General features: G+C 43.6%; 2 protein-coding genes across 8 annotated transcripts in view; one reads left to right on the top strand and one right to left on the bottom strand.

Annotated features, from left to right (window-relative positions):
- Positions 1-336: 336 nt before the first annotated feature.
- On the top strand, positions 337-1,655 carry TIFA (TRAF interacting protein with forkhead associated domain). The gene has a single exon (XM_006107115.3). It carries the CDS (start codon positions 383-385, stop codon positions 950-952), a length of 570 nt encoding a protein of 189 aa, XP_006107177.1. The 5' UTR covers positions 337-382; the 3' UTR covers positions 953-1,655.
- A 1,549-nt stretch (positions 1,656-3,204) lies between these two features.
- The window catches only part of AP1AR (adaptor related protein complex 1 associated regulatory protein), a 28,153-nt gene continuing 14,213 nt past the window's right edge, over positions 3,205-17,144 (bottom strand). For 4 of the 7 annotated variants that reach the window (XM_023747861.1, XM_023747862.1, XM_023747865.1 and 1 more), the window contains 6 exons: positions 16,979-17,075; positions 15,911-16,009; positions 14,003-14,061; positions 13,340-13,413; positions 12,531-12,659; positions 3,205-4,926 (listed from right to left, as the gene is read on the bottom strand). In XM_023747861.1, coding sequence (XP_023603629.1) covers positions 4,649-4,926; positions 12,531-12,659; positions 13,340-13,413; positions 14,003-14,061; positions 15,911-16,009; positions 16,979-17,075 — 736 coding nt within the window. In that variant the 3' untranslated portion in view covers positions 3,205-4,648. The remainder of the gene's footprint in view (positions 4,927-12,530; positions 12,660-13,339; positions 13,414-14,002; positions 14,062-15,910; positions 16,010-16,978; positions 17,076-17,144) is intronic. The other 3 variants (XM_023747860.1, XM_023747863.1, XM_023747864.1) reach the window with 3 other exon arrangements.

Genomic DNA, 17,144 nt, shown 5'->3' with positions numbered 1-17,144 from the left:
GCGACCGGGCCGGCAGGGGAGGGCAGTTGGGGGCGACCGGGCCGGCAGGGGAGTAGTTAGGCATCGATCAGGCTGGCAAGGGAGTGGTTAGGGGGTTATCAGGCTGGCAGGCAGAAGCAGTTAAGGGCAATCAGGCAGGCTAGCGGTTGGGAGCCAGCAGTCCTGGATTGTGAAAGGGACATCATCTGAGGGGTCCCAGATTGGTGAGGGACACCCCCCCCATGCACGAATGTCATGCACCAGGCCTCTAGTGTGTGTGTGTGTGTGTGTGTGTGTGTGTGTGTGTAATATATATATATATATATTTAAAAAAAGGTCTCGGTGCCCAGAGTGGGACGTGAACTAATGTGCTGCTGACTTGCAGGCAGGTACTGCTGCCGCCATGTCCAGTTTCGAAGACGCAGACACGGAAGAGACAGTGACGAGTCTGCGGGTCACCATTTACCATCCTGGCCAGATGCAAAATGGGATATTCCAATCGATAAGGTTCTATAACCCAGAGAAGCTCCCGTCCAGTGAAGTGGTGAAATTTGGCCGGAATTCCACCATCTGTCGCTACACTTTTCAGGACAAGCAGGTTTCGCGAGTTCAGTTCTCCCTGCAGCTGTTTAAAAAGTTCGACAGCTCCGTTCTCTCTTTTGAGATCAAGAACATGAGCAGGAAGACCAGCCTGCTGGTGGACAGCACGGAGCTGGGCTACCTGAACAAGGTGGAGCTGCCCTACAGGTGCATGGTCCGCTTTGGCGAGTACCAGCTCCTCGTAGAGAAGGAAGACGGGGAGTCCCTGGAGTTTTTCGAGACTCTGTTCGTTATGTCCCCCAGGCCTCTCCTGCAGGAACACGACTGGCCCGCAGGCAAGCCCACCCCCGAGTTCTGCAGGTCCTCGTTGTGGTGCACCCAGAGCACTTCCCTGAGTGCTTCTCCGAGGGAAATGGATGAGAATGAGTATTAGCCACAGGCAAGAGCAGAGGCGGACGGAGCGCTCTGCGGACGCCACTGACTGCGTTTACCTGCAGCCAGGCTGTCACCTGCTGATGCCGTGGAGTCTGGGACCCGGGGCTGCCGTTCCGAAGCCTGTAATTCATGGGAGGCACCGACTCGGTTGCCTGGTGCGTGGCTGGATGTACTGAGGGTTCATCCACGTGGCGTGTGGTGATGGAGTGATGACCAATAGGGTTGTAGTGTTTTCTCTTTACACCTGATGTTAGTCCTGTGCTTTGTTTTGTAAGAACCACCTCCAGGTCACATGATCTCACAGCAGCCACTGGTTTTAAGGCCAAGGCTACAGGCAGATGGTTGCCAATGCCGCACGCAGCCTGCTGGTTGTCGGGCACCGGCCTGGAGGGGAGCGTGTGTGTTAGTGCCTGCGCATCGCTGTGGCTTTAATGTGGGAGCTTATCTGAGCTAATACCTTGACTTCCGACCGATGGGATTATAGTGTGTGTCTGTTCTCAAGAATAAAGTTCTTGTCTGTAATCAGCACCTAAAAACAGCACTTAAAACATTTTATTGAACCACTGTGCTAAATGCAAAAGTATGTTTGTTTTCTTACCCAATTTTAAACTGATCTTTATGTCCTATTCAAATGTTTAATTCCACGAATTCCAAATGTCAACAGCACCTACGCACCTAATAAAATCTGTTTAATTCTCCAACCATTTTCTTGGAAACTCTAAGGACAGGACCAGTGCGGCCGAGCCCGAGACTGTGCACTCAGACACGCAGCTCTGCCCGCGTGTGTCCGAGCCATTCTCCTCTCCTCCTCACTCCGTGTGCTGACCCAGGGCCACCGGGTGCCAGGACCGATCAGAGAACCCGCCCTCCACCAGTCAGCTCTCCAGGGGTGCCATTCGAGACTGCCGAGCGGGGTGCTGACAGGAGGTACTGCAGCTAAGCTGTCTCTGACCCCCCTCTCCTACCCATGTCTGACCCCTCAGAAGACTCTGCTCTGCGTTCCAACAGCCGTTCCCGCTCCGGCCCCGCCATGGCCCATGAGGGGTGCCCTCTACAGCCCGCCTGCACAGCGGCTAGAGCACTTTGTGCTCACTGTACTCCAGCTTCCTCTTCTACATCAATAAAACTCACCTGCCCTCCGGCATGGCTCAGTGGCTGAGCGCTGGCCTATGAACCAGGAGGTTGATTCCTGGTCGGGGCACATGCCCAGGCTGGGGGTTTGATCCCCAGTGTGGGGTGTGCAGGAGGCAGCTGATCAATGATTCTCATCATTGATGTTTCTATCTCATCTATGTTTCTCTCTCCCCCTCTCCCTTCCTCTCTCTTTTAAAATCAATAAGAATACTTAGTATTTTTTTTGCCAAATATCTCATTTTGTTTTGTTTTTTTAAAACTCATCCCTCTCCATGCCTACAGGCCTCACGTGACTGGCCAAGTGGTCTTTTATGCTCGGAACATACAAACTCCCTCCCGCCTCACCTGCACATTCGGTTCCCTTTCTTATCACATGCTTCCCAGGCCTTGGCCCTGGCTGGTCCTGCTCCAGTGTCTCCGGTCCAAGGCCATCTCTTCAGAGGGCTCCTGACCTGTCAAACCCAGTCCCTCGTCCCCGTGCTGCCCTGTCCGCCATCCAGTGCATCTCCTGCTGTCACCTGTGATTTCCCAATTACTTGCTATTGTCTGTCTCTCTTGCCAGAAGGGAAACAACAGCAGGAACTTTTCACTGCGATGTTCCCAAGCTCACCCTGCCAGAAACAGGAGATTCTCCAATATCTGCTCAAAAACCAGTTATTTCCAGTGTTTTTAATAAACATAAAGAAATCAGCCCTAGCCAGTTGGGCTCAGAGTGTTGGCCTGCAGACTGAAGGGTCCTGGGTTCAATTCTGGTCAAGGGCACATGCGGGAGGCAACCCATCGATGTGTCTCTGCTTCTCCTTCCCTTCCACTCCCTCTAAAAATCAATGGGAAAATATTCTCAAGTGAGGATTAACAACAACAAAAAATTTAATATCCTTTTCATAGCAGCTAAAACAAACATTTTCAAGTTTAGTTCCAGCCTGCTTTCCTAATTTACTACTTTTTGTCTTCATAGCAGATTTAATAAAATAACTGTCAGAAGTCAGGGTCACTGCCTGTTAGGAGACATATGTATTACTATTTGTAATACCTTGAACAATTTAAAAAATTTAAAAAAAATAAAGAAAAAATAATTATGGCATGTTTACGGAATAAAACAATAATTTCTAAAAATTAGTTTTTAAATGTAAAAATGTGTTTATTCACAATCCTCAACAAGCTGCCATTCCTCCAAAAAATTTTTCATGAACAAAATGCAAAAAAATTACAATAGTAGCTTATGCCAAACAAAGAATATACATCAGATGTATATAAACTTCAAAAAGCATAACAGGCAGTGTGAGTATAGATTACCTTTAAAATATTCCCATGACATAGCTACAACGTAAATGATGCGAACACAGACATAAACAATAGCGTTACCGAACACGTCTACATACTTAGTGTCATGTGTAGGTCTATGAGATAAAGTGACAGAACCACAGATGCCCTTGCCGAGCAGCTCAGACACTGAAGGACCACGTGATGCGTTAAGTGCAGCAAGAATCCGAGTCACTATTTACACCTGGACCTTCCTGTAGTTTTGAGAACATGCACTGTCATTGTTGCAAGAAAAGAAAAGGAAAAAGCACTGAGGAAAAAATCAAGTTTGCTGACTGAAATCATATCAATTCTCAGCAAAATCCAGACAAGCCACTAGGCGTCTCCTTGGCCTTTGAAGTTGGTGCCTAACCTTTAGAGGAAAGAGCTCGCTGTCCACCACAAAGAGGAGGTGTATTACTGATGGCCTTAATCCCAGCCCATTAGTGCACCGTGAACTACAAGGCAAAGGGAACTGAATAGAAACCCACAGATCCTTCCACACCAGAAAGGACTTATTTACACCGAAATACCCGTATTTCCTTGGTAGGTTTTCCTTTCTTATTAAATGATGCAGAGAATAAGATCTTCCTAAGACCAGTCACTGGAAATAAAAAAAAAAAAAAAGACGTCTAGAAATTTAATATATCAATTAAAGTCAACATTCATTTGTAGCGCATGTAAAAGGAAGTGAACATTCTTCTTCAATTACTCCTGATTACCAACTTCAAGTGTTCGAACTCGGGAAGCTTCCTCTGTCCTATCATTTCCTACTTGGATGTGCAGTCAGTGTGGACAGAGAATGACACGCGAGCATTCAAGTCACCTCCTAGAGTAACTGCTACGACCAGGTGGTGAGCGAGCTGCGGGACAGGCATGCGCAGCGGGACCGTCATTCCGAGTCTGAGCCGGGCGCTCCGTCCTCTGCTCCCTCCTGTCTGCTGAGCGTCACACCAAAAGCCTTAATACTCTCAGTCAGACACTGAAACAAGCTTCTGCAGTCATACTAAGTACAACCAACAAAGCTATCCTAAAAAGAACACCTACAGACTGCAAACGGGAATGTACTTGATACTGTGACAGAACCATGAACTTGTTTTGAAAACGAAGGCAGATGCTGAAATTGCACTTGTTCTGAAGCAGTTCAGACACAGCCCATCACGGGTCCTTTCTGACAGCATGTATACGGCTCCACCTCCGATGCATGATTTATACATTCTCGCTGGGGTTAGTACTGGGTCCCCCCTGCCAAGCAGGGTCACAAGATCTGACCCCCTCGTGTCTGTGGCTCTCCGCCCACTGGCTTCCCGCCGGGCTCCGAAAGGTCCAGCACGGGGTTCACGAAGCCAGAGAACTCGGAGTTGCCGTTGTCGTCCACGTCGGCGCTCACGAAGTCGCTCTCCCACTCCAGCCCATTGGAGTCGTCGGAGGCGGACGCGGCGTGGCTCCCGGGCCTCCGGCCGCCCCTGAGCGCCGCCCGCAGGATGTCCTCCTCCGTCCGAGAGCGCTCCCGCACTGGGAGCATCCGATTCATGCCTGGGATGGGGCCAAGGTGTTAAACATCTCAGCGAAGGTGAAAAAGCCACATGAAGAGACTTCCCAGGGTAACAGTCTAGTTTGTATTTAACAATCAGACCCTATTTGTGAGTTACAGAGCCTGCACCATGGAGGCCTCTCACGGGTCATGGCATCTCACCCTGGAGCGCGCCTTAGAGAAATGCACTCACCCAAGGGCAGCTGGAACACAACGCGACCACCTAAGGAGATGAAATGTCTGAGGAGCCATAAATCACACAGAATGAACGGAGGACCTAATGGTTATTAGTCATATACGGACAAATCCGTGCACCTGCCAATCCTCTCCTCCCCGGGTGATAACTTCCTTTCCCGGAGGAAACAGGGGCTCCAAGAATAATGACAACATCCTGGCCCAGCACTGCCTAGTTTCCGTTAATGTTGACGTGTATTACGAACGGCCCTCCTGCTCTGCTCACAGCCGGGAACCTGGCATGTTCCCATCTACATCAGGAAGGAGAAGGGGCCCGCGTCAGGGCTCCAAGCCGGGCTCCCGGCTCTGCCACACAACCGAGCAGAGGCGGGCAGGGACCACACCTCATTCTGAACAGAAAGAAACTGGCCAGTAAACGGAAAGTCCCATATTCTTGGGAGAAAAACAATGTCATTTTATTGGCAGAAGGAAGCGAGGGAGGGAAGACAAATTCAATTTGTTAAGTGTAAAAGAATTAACATCTAGGACTAGAAAAGGGATTATAAGAAAATTTCCCTAAACACAGTCAATAATTTTGTTTTCTGACCTTAACGAATCAAACCCTATGGTAATAGAAGAACATTTAGATACATATCAGTGTTGTCTGTCACTCATGAAAAATCACAAAGACTCAACATAGCAGAGCAAGTCATTTCTATAGACAAGACATAAACATGAGCTGCTGCTAACATCGCTCTGAGGGTTTGCATTTGATGGAATGACTGGGCCAAAGGAAGCTGGACTGCATATCGGCCCACAAGCAGGCTCCTCGTGGGCTCTGCCCTGACCTCGCTGGTTCATGATTCTACGTGATTAATAACCCAGTTAATGACCTGAATAACGACCTCCAAAGTCATGTTACCTACAAATCTGATGAGCGTACAGCATGGATGACAGAATAGGAATTGAAATAACTGAAAGGCTTTGGGTCAAATTGAACAAGATGCTAAAATAAAAATAAACTTAAAGTCTGCTGATTGGAATTCAAATATGTAATAACTTCAGTACAGGAATAGGGAAACAGTACTTAGCTGAGAAGAAGACCAAAGTTAAAGCAATTCTTGATAAAATTATTCGAGTGCTGACATATCTGTTTCTTTATTAATAAAACAAAAGACTTATATGGGAGGATATCTAAGGTCCATTCCTTCCCAAAACCCTATGAAGAATTTAATGATTATTATTTTTCTTAAAGTCCTATGTTCTATAATTGGTTCTTCTGTTTGGATTATTTATTTCTTAAAATGAAAATGAAAACTTGGGCTTTATGCAGTGGAATAGTCTTTTTTTAAACGAAAAAAATCCACATTTTAGCTATAATTTTGAGTACTTACTATTTGCAACACCCTATGGGTCTTTTATAGAAATTGTATTTAATCTTCACAACATGAATGCCTTCATTTTTTTCAAATATTTACCAACTGCCTATTATGTGCCCGGCAGTGAGGACAAATCAGGGAATGTCACTCTTTAAAGTAGGTTTATTACTCCCTTTTAGGTAAACAAACTGCAGCTTGGAGAGACTGAGAAATCTGCCTAAAGCACCACAGCCAGGAGAGCATGCAGCTAAATCAAATTCAAGTCTGTGTCACAGCTTTTATACCAGAACTACAAACTGCCCGTGATCATGAACCAAGGTAATTAACTGTTGGCTTTAGGTTGCCCACAAGGGGGCAGCCACTCTTCTGGACTGAGGCTCAATGGGCTAGATTACAAAACCCTTAGATTGAAAAATTAACATTTAAGCCCCAGCCGGTAGATTCCAGTTAAAGGCATGTACCTTGGTTGCAGGCTCCTCCCTGGGCCTGGGCCCTGGTCAGGGTGCTTGCAGGAGGCAACCAATCAATGTGTTTCTCTTACATAGATATTTCTGTCTTTCATTCTCTCTAAAAAAAAAATCAATGGAAAAATATCCCCAGGTGAGGATTAACAAAAAAGAAAAAGAAACGAAAAATTAACGTCTAGGAGGCAAAAGTCAGCAGGACCCTAAGCGCCTGCAGCTGACACCTGTGGGAGCAGCTCTGTGGGGGAAGGAAGTACAGCCCAGAAAAATGTCAGTCAAGGTGGAGATTCAAAGCAGAACCAGGAGTAAGGAGCCCCAACCACTGGACAGCTGGCATGATGACATTGGGGTTGAACCTCACTGGCAGCCAGTTGTGGGGTGGGGGGGTCCCTCCCACACCTGGGACATCAACAATCAAGTCCCAGTTACAGCAGGGGAGCCCAAACAAAGCACACAAGGGGCATTACTAGAGCATCCAGCTCAGGGGAACAAAGAGACTGCACCACTGGACCCCTCAAGACACTTTCTACATGAGGCCATCCCACTAAGACGGGGAGGGATAGTGTCCTATCTGATACAGAGACATAAAATGGGGAGACACAGAAACAGCTCCTAAATGAGAGAAAAGAAGGACTCTCCAGAAAAGAACTAAGTGAGATGGAGGCAAGCAACCTATCAGACATAGAGCTCAAAGCAATGATCATAAAGGTGCTTAAGGAACTTAGTGCAAATTACAACACATGAGAAGGGAAACAGAGGCCATTAACAGGAACCAGACAGAAAAGCAAAATGATATATCTGACATGAAGAACACACTGGAAGGAATTAAAAGTAGAACTGGATGAAGCAGAGGACCAAATCAGTGATTTTAAAGACAGGATAGAAATAAATACCCAATTAGAGCAGCAAATAGAAAAAAGAATTAAAAAGCAGGAAGATAGCTTAAGAGAGCTCTGGGACAACATGAAATGTAACAACACTCGTATTACAGGAATACCAGAAGGGAAAGAAGGTGAGCAAGGAACAGAGAACCTGTTTAAAGAAATAGTGACAGAAAACTTGCCCAACCTGGTGAAGGAAACTGTCACACACATTCAGGAGGCACAGAGCATCCCAATCAAGATGAACCCAAAGAGGCCCACACCTAGACAACATCGAAATTAAAATGGCAAACGTTAAAGACAAAGAAAGAAACTTAAAGGCAGCAAGAGAGAAAGGCAGAAAATCACCTGCAAAGAAATTCCCATTAGAATGACAGCTGACTTCTCAATGGAAACATTCTGGGCCAGAAGGGAGTGGCATGAAGTACTCCAAGTAATGAAAAGCAAGGGCCTAAATCCAAGAGTACTGTATCCAGTGAGGCTATCATTTAAAACTGAAGGCAAAATAAAAAGCTTTCCAGACAAAAAAGGTTAAAGGAGTACATTACCACCAAACCAGCAATGCAAAAAATGTTAAAGGGACTGCTTTAAGAAGAAGAAAAGGAGAGAGAGGATCATAGGCATAAAGAAAACAAAAATGGCAATAAATACCTATCAATAATAAACTTAAATGTAAATGGACTAAATGCTCCAATCAAAAGTCATAGGGTGACTGAATGGATAAGAAAACATGACCCATATACATGCTGTCTAGGATACCCATCGCAGAACAAAAGATATACAGAGACAAAATGAAGGGATGAAAAAATATATTCCAAGCAAATGGAAAGAAAAATAAAGCTGGAGTAGCAATACTCTTATCAGACCAAACAGACTTCAAAACAAAGGCCATAATAAGAGACAAAGAAGGTCACTACATAATACTAAAGGGAATGATTCAACAAGAAAATAGAACCCTTGTACACATACATGCACCCAACACAGAAGCACCGAAGGACATTAAAGAACTCTTGATGGACCTTAAAGGAGAGACTGACAGCAATAGTCATAGTAAGGGACTTTAATACACCATTGACTTCACTGGATAGATCTTTCAGACAAAAAAGTAACAAGGAAACAGAGGCCTTAAATGACACACTAGGTCAGATGGATCTAACTGACATTTACAGAGCATTTCACCCCAAAACAACAGAATATACATTCTTCTCAAGTGCACATGGAACATTCTCAAAGACAGACCACATGTTAGGGCACAAAACAAGTTTATACAAATTCAAGAAGACTGATATAAAACCAAGCATCTTCTCAGATCACAATGGCATGAAGTTAGAAATCAACTACAATAAAAAAAACTCAAAAACACTCAAATACATGGAGGCTAACTAGCATGTTATTAAGCAATTAATGAGTTACCAATGAGATCAAACAAGAAATTAAAAACTTCCTGGAAACAAATGAAAATAAACACACAACCACCCCAAACCTATGGGACACCGTGAAAGCAGTCCTGAGAGGGAAGTTCATAGCACTGGCCTCCCTCTAGAAACAAGAAAAAGGACTAATAAACTATCTAACCCTAAAACTAAATGAATTAGAAAGAGAACAGCAAGAAAAGCCAAGAGGAAGTAGAAGGAAGGAAATAATAAAGATTAGAGCAGAAATAAATAACATAGACACAAAACAAACAAACAAAAAAACCCAGTACAAAAGATCAACAAATCCAAGAACTGGTTCTTTGAAAAGATAAACAAGATTGATAACAAGATTGATGAACCTTTAGCCAGACTCATCAAGAAACAAAGAGAGAGGACCCAAATAAATAAAATCAGAGGTGAAAGAGGTGATATAAAAATGGACACCACAGAGATACAAAAGGATTGCAAGGAAATACTATGAACAACTATATGCCAACAAACTGGACAATCTGGGTGAAATGGATAAATTCCTAGAAACATACAATCTTCCAAAACTCAAACAGGAGGAATGATAAAACCTGAGTAGGCCAATAACAACCAAAGAAATTGAAGCAGTAATTTAAAAACTTCCAGCAAACAAAAATCCTGGACCAGATGGATTTTTACCAAACATTCAAAGAAGAACTAACACCTACCCTCTTCAAAGTATTTCAAAAAATTCAAGAGGAAGAAACATTTCCAAACTCTTTTTATGAAGCCAGCATTACCCTAATTCCAAAACCAGATAAAGACACTACAAAGAAAGAGAATTACAGGCCAATATCCCCCATGAACACAGATGCTAAAATCCTCAACAAAATATTAGCAAATCAGATCCAGCAAAATATTACAAAGATCATACATCATGATCAAGTGGGATTTATTCTAGGGATGCAAGGCTGGTACAATATTCGCAAATCAATAAATGTGATACATCACATAAACAAACTGAAAGATAAAAACCACATGATCATATCAATAGATGCAGAAAAAGCATTCCACAAAATATAGCACCCTTTTTAAATAAAAACGCTCAGTAAAGTGGGAATAGAGGGATCATACTTCAACAGAATAAAGGCCATATATGACAAACCTACAGCCAACATCATACTCAATGAGCAAAAATTAAAAGCGTTTCCCTTAAGAACAAGAACAAGACAAGGATGCCTGCTTTCACCACTATTATTCAACATAGTTCTGGAAGTCCTATTCACAGCGATCAGACAAGAGGAAGAAATAAAGGAATCCAAATAGGAAAAGAAGAAGTAGAACTGTCAGTATTCACAGATGACATGATATTGTACATAGAAAACCCTAAAGATTCCATCAAAAAACTACTAGATTTAATAAATAAATTTGGCAGAGTAGCAGGATATAAAATTAACTCCCCAAAATCTATGGCGTTTGTATACACTGATAATGGACTCACAGAAAGAGAAACTTAAAAAACAAACAAACAAAAAACCCATTTACCATTGCAACAAAAACATTAAGATACTTAGGAATAAACTTAACTAAGGAGGTAAAAGACCTGTACTCAGAAAATTACAGGACGCTGAAAAAAGAGATAGAGGAAGACATAAACAAATGGAAGAATATACCATCTTCATGGATTGGTAGAATCAACATCATTAAAATGTCCATACTACCCAAAGCAATCTATAGATTCAATGTAATCCCCATTAAATACCAACAGCATTATTTCACAGACCTAGAACAAACTCTCCAAAATTTTATATGGAATAAAAAAAGACCCCGAATAGCTGCAGCAATCCTGAGAAAGAACAAAGTTGGGGGAATCACAATACCAGATATCAAGCTGTATTACAAAGCCACTGTTCTCAAAACTGCCTGGTACTGGAACAAGAATAGACATATAGACCAATGGAACAAAACAGAGAACCCAGAAATCGACCCAAGCCATTATGCTCAATTAATATTTAACAGAGGAGGCAAGAGCATATGATGGAGTCAAGACAGTCTCTTCAATAAATGGTGTTGGGAAAATTGGACAAAAAAGTGAAAGTAAACCATACACAAAAATAAACTCAAAATGGATAAAGGACTTAAACGTAAGACGGGACACCATAAAAATCTTAGAAGAAACCATAGGCAGCAAATATCAGACATATGTCGTAGCAGTATCTTTACCGATATGTCTCCTAGGACAATGGAAATTAAGAAGAAAATACACAAATGGGACTACATCAAAATAAAAAGCTTCTGCACAGCAAAAGAAACCATCAACAAAACAACAAGAGAGCCCACAGTATGGGAGAACATATTTGCCAATGATACATCCGGTAAGAGTTTAATCTCCAAAATTTAATAAAAAGAAGATATACAATCCAATCAAAATATGGGCAAAGGACCTAAATAGACACTTCAACAGTGGACATACAAAAGGTCAAGAGACCCATGAAAATATGCTCAAAATCACTAATCATCCAAGAGATGCAAATCAAAATGACAATGAGGTACCATCTCACACCTGTCAGAATGGCTATCATCAACAAAGGACAAGTGCTGGCGAGGTTGTGGAGAAAAAGGAACCCTCGCAGCCATGTAGAAAACAGTATGGAGTTTCCTCAAAAAATTAAATATGGAACTGCCATTTGACCCAGTAATCCCACTTCTAGGAATATATCCCAAGAAATCAGAAACACCGATCAAAAAGGATATATGCACCCCTACGTTCATAGCAGCATAATTTATAATAGCTAAGATTTGGAAACAGCCCAAATGCCCATTAGCAGATGAGTGGGTTAAAAAACTATGGTACATCTACACAATGGAATACTATGCTGCGGTAAAAAAGAAGGGATTCTTACCATTTGCAACAGCATGAATGGACCTGGAGAGCATTATGCTAACCAAAATAAGCCAGTCGAAGAAAGATAAATATCACATGATCTCACTCATTTGTGGAATATAAAGAACAACATAAACTGATGAACTAAAATAGATCCAGAGACACAGAGGCAACCATCAAGCCAGGGAGGGAAGGCAGGGGTAAGAGATCCACCAAAGGACTTGTATGCATGCATATAAGCATAACCAAAGGACACAGACAGTAAGGGGCGGGGACACGTGCTGGGAGGGGAAGCAGCTGGGGAGAGGTCAATCGGGGAAAAAGGAGACATGTAATACTTCCAACAAAAAATAATTTAAATTAAAAGGAAAAGTAAAACAAGTTGATTTCTATAAATTAACAGAGTAAACTGCACGTCAGGTGAATGGTGAGTGTCAGATACCTTCCTCATCTTCCCACTCCAGATCCAAGGACGTGCTGTCGTCATTTCCACTCGTCGATTTGGTTTTGGTCACTAAGTCACAACTGCTTTCTGTATTTGGTGTCAAAACGGTGGCATCTGACGAGAGTCCTGGAACACACACCAAATATGATTAAATGTGATCGGTCGTCTGTACTCAGTACCACAACCACTTACTCTGCAGGAATCTCTCTCCCCAAACACTTCTATGGCTTTTATTGTCACAGAAACAAGGACAAACCATTACATCTGTAAGCTTGTTTAGAATAACATACAGCACCCGCCCCCCCATTTCTTTTTGTGTTTCCGCCATTGAGCAGCACAGCAAACATACAAATGTAAATAATTATAAACTTTTCAAATATAATGAAGTCTACGTATTATTCATAATAATCCATTACAAAGGGGGACAAAGTGAAAAAGGCGGTCTGTATTTAAGAGGGACACTCCCATGCTGCCATTCCTGGGAGTGTCCCCCTGCACCATGGAGAGCAGCCTTTCCCTCAGGAACCCTCTGAGTTACAGCTCCCACCTCTCCTTTCTCTTTCTGGGGGAGGCGGGGGTCAGAGTAGAACTACAACATGAGGCCCTGACTCCCCACAGAAATCTGCAGAAAGGGCCCGAGACTGCTCTCTCCAGCTTCTGTTGTGTATTAAGGACTCTCACTGACCATCTGGGCAACAGGAACCAAAGGCGGGAGTTCCCCGAAACAGAGCCGGGACCCCCAACTATCACCTGCTCGATGCGCTAAAGGAGACGTGAAACGTACACAGAATGCTTTAAAGACTTACTACTACTTCGAAACACTTCATACTGTGACTTCATGTTTCGCAAACAAGATTCGAAGTCGTCTTCTGGTCCTGAGCTGTAACAAAGTGAAACAACTGTTGTCTATATTCATAGCAGATGGAACATCATGCATGTTTAAATTAATGATGACGTTTTGGCTTGGTGAACTGTCCCACACACACTCATAATTACTGCACCATTAGAATAACAATGACAACAGGGCTTAATTTTCTTAATGTCAGCAATAAATGGAAACTAAGACTTTGGCTAATTCCGGTGTAACATCCCCAGAGCTCAGCCATAACGCCCACTTCACGATGTGTAATAATGCAGCGTGGGAAAGGAGCAGGAAACACTCTCCCAAAAATGACCAGACTGTAAGAGCAGCGGGGCTGAGGGGCGACACAAACAACAGGCATACGTGGCTCATCCAAAGGCATTCGGTGTGTCGTGGCATCATTTCTATATAGAAGACGTGGCCACTCTTAAAACTGCCAGAGAATCCATTTAGAGAAACGATCACTTTTCAGCATAAAGCAATGTTTGGCATTCTTGCAAGAGCGTGTCTTTGACAAGCACTGATCTCTGGGGAGCGGGCAGGTGAGGATGTCCACCGACACGGAGCAACACTAACACTTTCTACCCGAGCAGCGCGCTGGCCGTACCTGGGGCCCTCGGCTCCGCTGGCGGGGCGGCATCCGGGAACGGCGCCCGGCCTCTCCTGCTTGGAAACACGAAGTGGAACAAAGTCACTGCCGCACAAGCAGAGCGTTAAGACCAGTCATGCGATGCCAAGATGCGCTTTTTTGTAGTTTGTAAAAGAAAACACAAAAACTTAGCAAGTTATTCTACTGAAGTCTTTCCCCTTAAACTCACCACTGTTACGTCTACATTCTCGTATTTATGGTTAGAATGTCACTCAATTTATTTATCAGTGTCTAATCCTTAAGTGGTCAGAATATTCAGCGTTTTTAAAAAAATAACTTTAAAAAGATACATCCTTAACAGCCTTTCACGCCTGAGGACTTCTCGTACTGAGAGGGCCGAGGGGAGGGCGGGCCAGTGCGGACAGCGCAGGAAGCTCCGTATGGGGGAAGCAGCGTGGCCCGAGCAGACCTGGCAGGTTGCGCTGACAGTGATCAGCGGTGTGACCCTGGCACGGCCCTGACTCCTGTTTGTTCATCTGTAAGTGACAGAGGCTGTGACACCCCAGCAAACTCCCAGGGCTGCCGCGAAGACCAGATGCGCCCTCAGTACCCGTGCCTTCCTGTGTGGGTGTGTGCTGTGCAGGCAGTGGAGTCTGTGATGCACACGCAATGCTTTCTGTCTTTAAAAGGCGAGCAGATAAGAATCACAGTAAAAAGAGTTGCCTACATTACAACCAGAAAAATACTTTTATTTCTTAGTAGAGGTGAGTTCATTTTTGAACTTCCCCACTATTTAGAAATTCCTAAAAAAAAAAGACATTCCCGTGTGATCTAATTATTTATTCTGCTGAAACACACGTGTGCGAGTGAGAAAAAAGACACAGGTCACACAGAAACCCCACAGCCTGTGACGGGCACGACGCTTCGGCTTCTCTGAGTTATAGTCGTTGTTTGTGACGTGACCTCTGCACCGGTCGTGAGCAGGCAGAGCGTGCTCATCTCGGCAAAGCATGTGGGAGACACTGAGTCTGCTGAGCTGACCTCGGGCTCTGCGTCCGTCAGCTGTAGAATCCCAGCCGGTACCTCACCTCTGTCCCTCCGCTTCCTCAGCTATAAAATGGGGCTCAACACATAACAACACCTAACACCTAACGACCTCACACCCCGGACTGTCGTGAGGACTGAACAGGTAAGACTTGTGAACCACTGAGGACAGTTCCAGACACTCAGCCAGGCTCCGCAAAGGTTGCTGTCAGAGCTCCGGGCATTATAATGCCGTACACCAAGCATGTCAAACTCACAGCCCGTGGGCCGCATGCCTCGTTTACTTGGCCCGTGTTAGCCTTTGAGTTTGACATGCTTGCCAAACACCATGAGCACTGGTAAGGTACGGTGAATCTCTTGCCTTCTCTAATAACATGCCAGAGATTTCTCAAGGCTCAAACTCCCATCTCCCAAAGACACAGAATGAGGATGAGAAATATACAACATCCCGGGGGGAAAACTGTCCGGCTTACCTGACTAGGAAGGATAGGAAATTCTAGCAACTCAAGGCCTTGTTTATAAAAAAAACAACAAAAAAATGACAAAATTAAACTTAAAAAGGCTAGTTTTGCCCTGTTTCTGTCAAGGGTATATGTATTTTTTCCAACAGAATACTGAATTTCAGAAAACTGAAGCTGATCTTTGGGATAAACAAGAGCTAGCGCCTGCTACCCTAAGGCAAGCAGCACTCAGCATCAAGCGTATAATTGGATGTCATTTCTACCTGTTCAAGCTCAACTGGTTTGCCTTAAATCCCTAGAAATCCAGGCAGGAAGACATTTGTGACGCAGAAGCCCCTGACTGTCGGGGACAGAAGAGCTCGGCCACGGCCGGTCAGAGAGAAGCAGGAGAAGAGCCGCCCTAACGCGGAGGGTCCCTCACCTCCAAGAGCTTTCGCTGCTTTGCTGCCCTGGCTGCTTCGCGCTGGGCAGCGTACACAGCCTCCTCTTCTAGTCTTAACTTCTCTTCTTGTAAGGCTAACTGTGCATGAACAAAACATAAGGATTAACAGAATCAGAACCTGTCTAACTGCTCTCAAAACAAAATGCTTCCACTCATAAAATAAAAATAAATTAAAACATCGATCCCTTCAAAGCATGGCAGAACTCAAATTTTTGTGATTTCTAATTTCAATTTCTCTTTTTATAAAATAACCCAAAGGACGTCAAGCGTATTACAGAATTCTCCAGGAGCTGAAACTGTGCAGGAGCAGCATGTGATCTGCATAAACACAGAAGTGCTTCTTCTTCAGAATCCTCACCAACAGTTCCCTGCCTATTGGCCCTGACGGTGTAAGGGTCTGGCCCGAGGCCAGTCCTCTCGCCCGGAGCTCTGCCCCCCAACCCCCTCCTGACGATCACACCACGGTGCCCTCACCTACGTCCCGCCATTCCCAATAGCAACTCACTGCCCTAGTGATAATCCACTGCGTTTCAATTAAAGCTTAAGCATCAAATTTCAACACAATTTTTTTCTTTAAAGCTAATATTATCTATTATAGATTACCTATTGTAATTACAGGCCATTCTGTGAATACATTAAAATAAATACAACATTTATGACTATTAGAAGCAGTTGGTTCATTAAGAACAAATAAATCTGAGACAAACAAAAAGACTTTTTAAAAACAACACTTATTGTGAAACAGTAAATTTTAAAAGTTGTTTTTAAACACAAAGGTGCATGTGTCCTGCCGGAGTCCCTTCCTGTGAATCAGGATCTGATCTTTAGGGGCATGTGCTCTCTTCGTTTTTGGCTGCTGATAAATTAACCAAACTGAAATAAATTATAATAAGCTGAAATAATTTTTAACTTTTAAATAATTTCACTTGTATATATCTGAAGATAGGTCCAAGGATTTCGTATGCAATATATTAGTCAATGACAACTTGCCCCTATTAAAAGACCCTTTATAGTAACATATATAAAAGCAATATAAAAGCTACTTACCTCTTTTTGAATTTTCATATCAAGATCTTTCTGTTTCTCAGCAATAGAATCATAATGCCTCTCTCTTAGGTCGACGATTTCTTCCTCAGTAAGAGGCCTATACAGAAAAATGAGGGAGAAAAAGAAAGAAAACTTCTGATGACTCCGAGTCCAAATAAAACACTCA

Source organism: Myotis lucifugus, unplaced genomic scaffold (assembly GCF_000147115.1).
Source record: "Myotis lucifugus unplaced genomic scaffold, Myoluc2.0 scaffold_1018, whole genome shotgun sequence".
Classification (NCBI taxonomy): domain Eukaryota; kingdom Metazoa; phylum Chordata; class Mammalia; order Chiroptera; family Vespertilionidae; genus Myotis; species Myotis lucifugus.
Note: the sequence above shows the minus strand (reverse complement) of the source record. Positions and strands in the feature narration are given on the sequence as shown.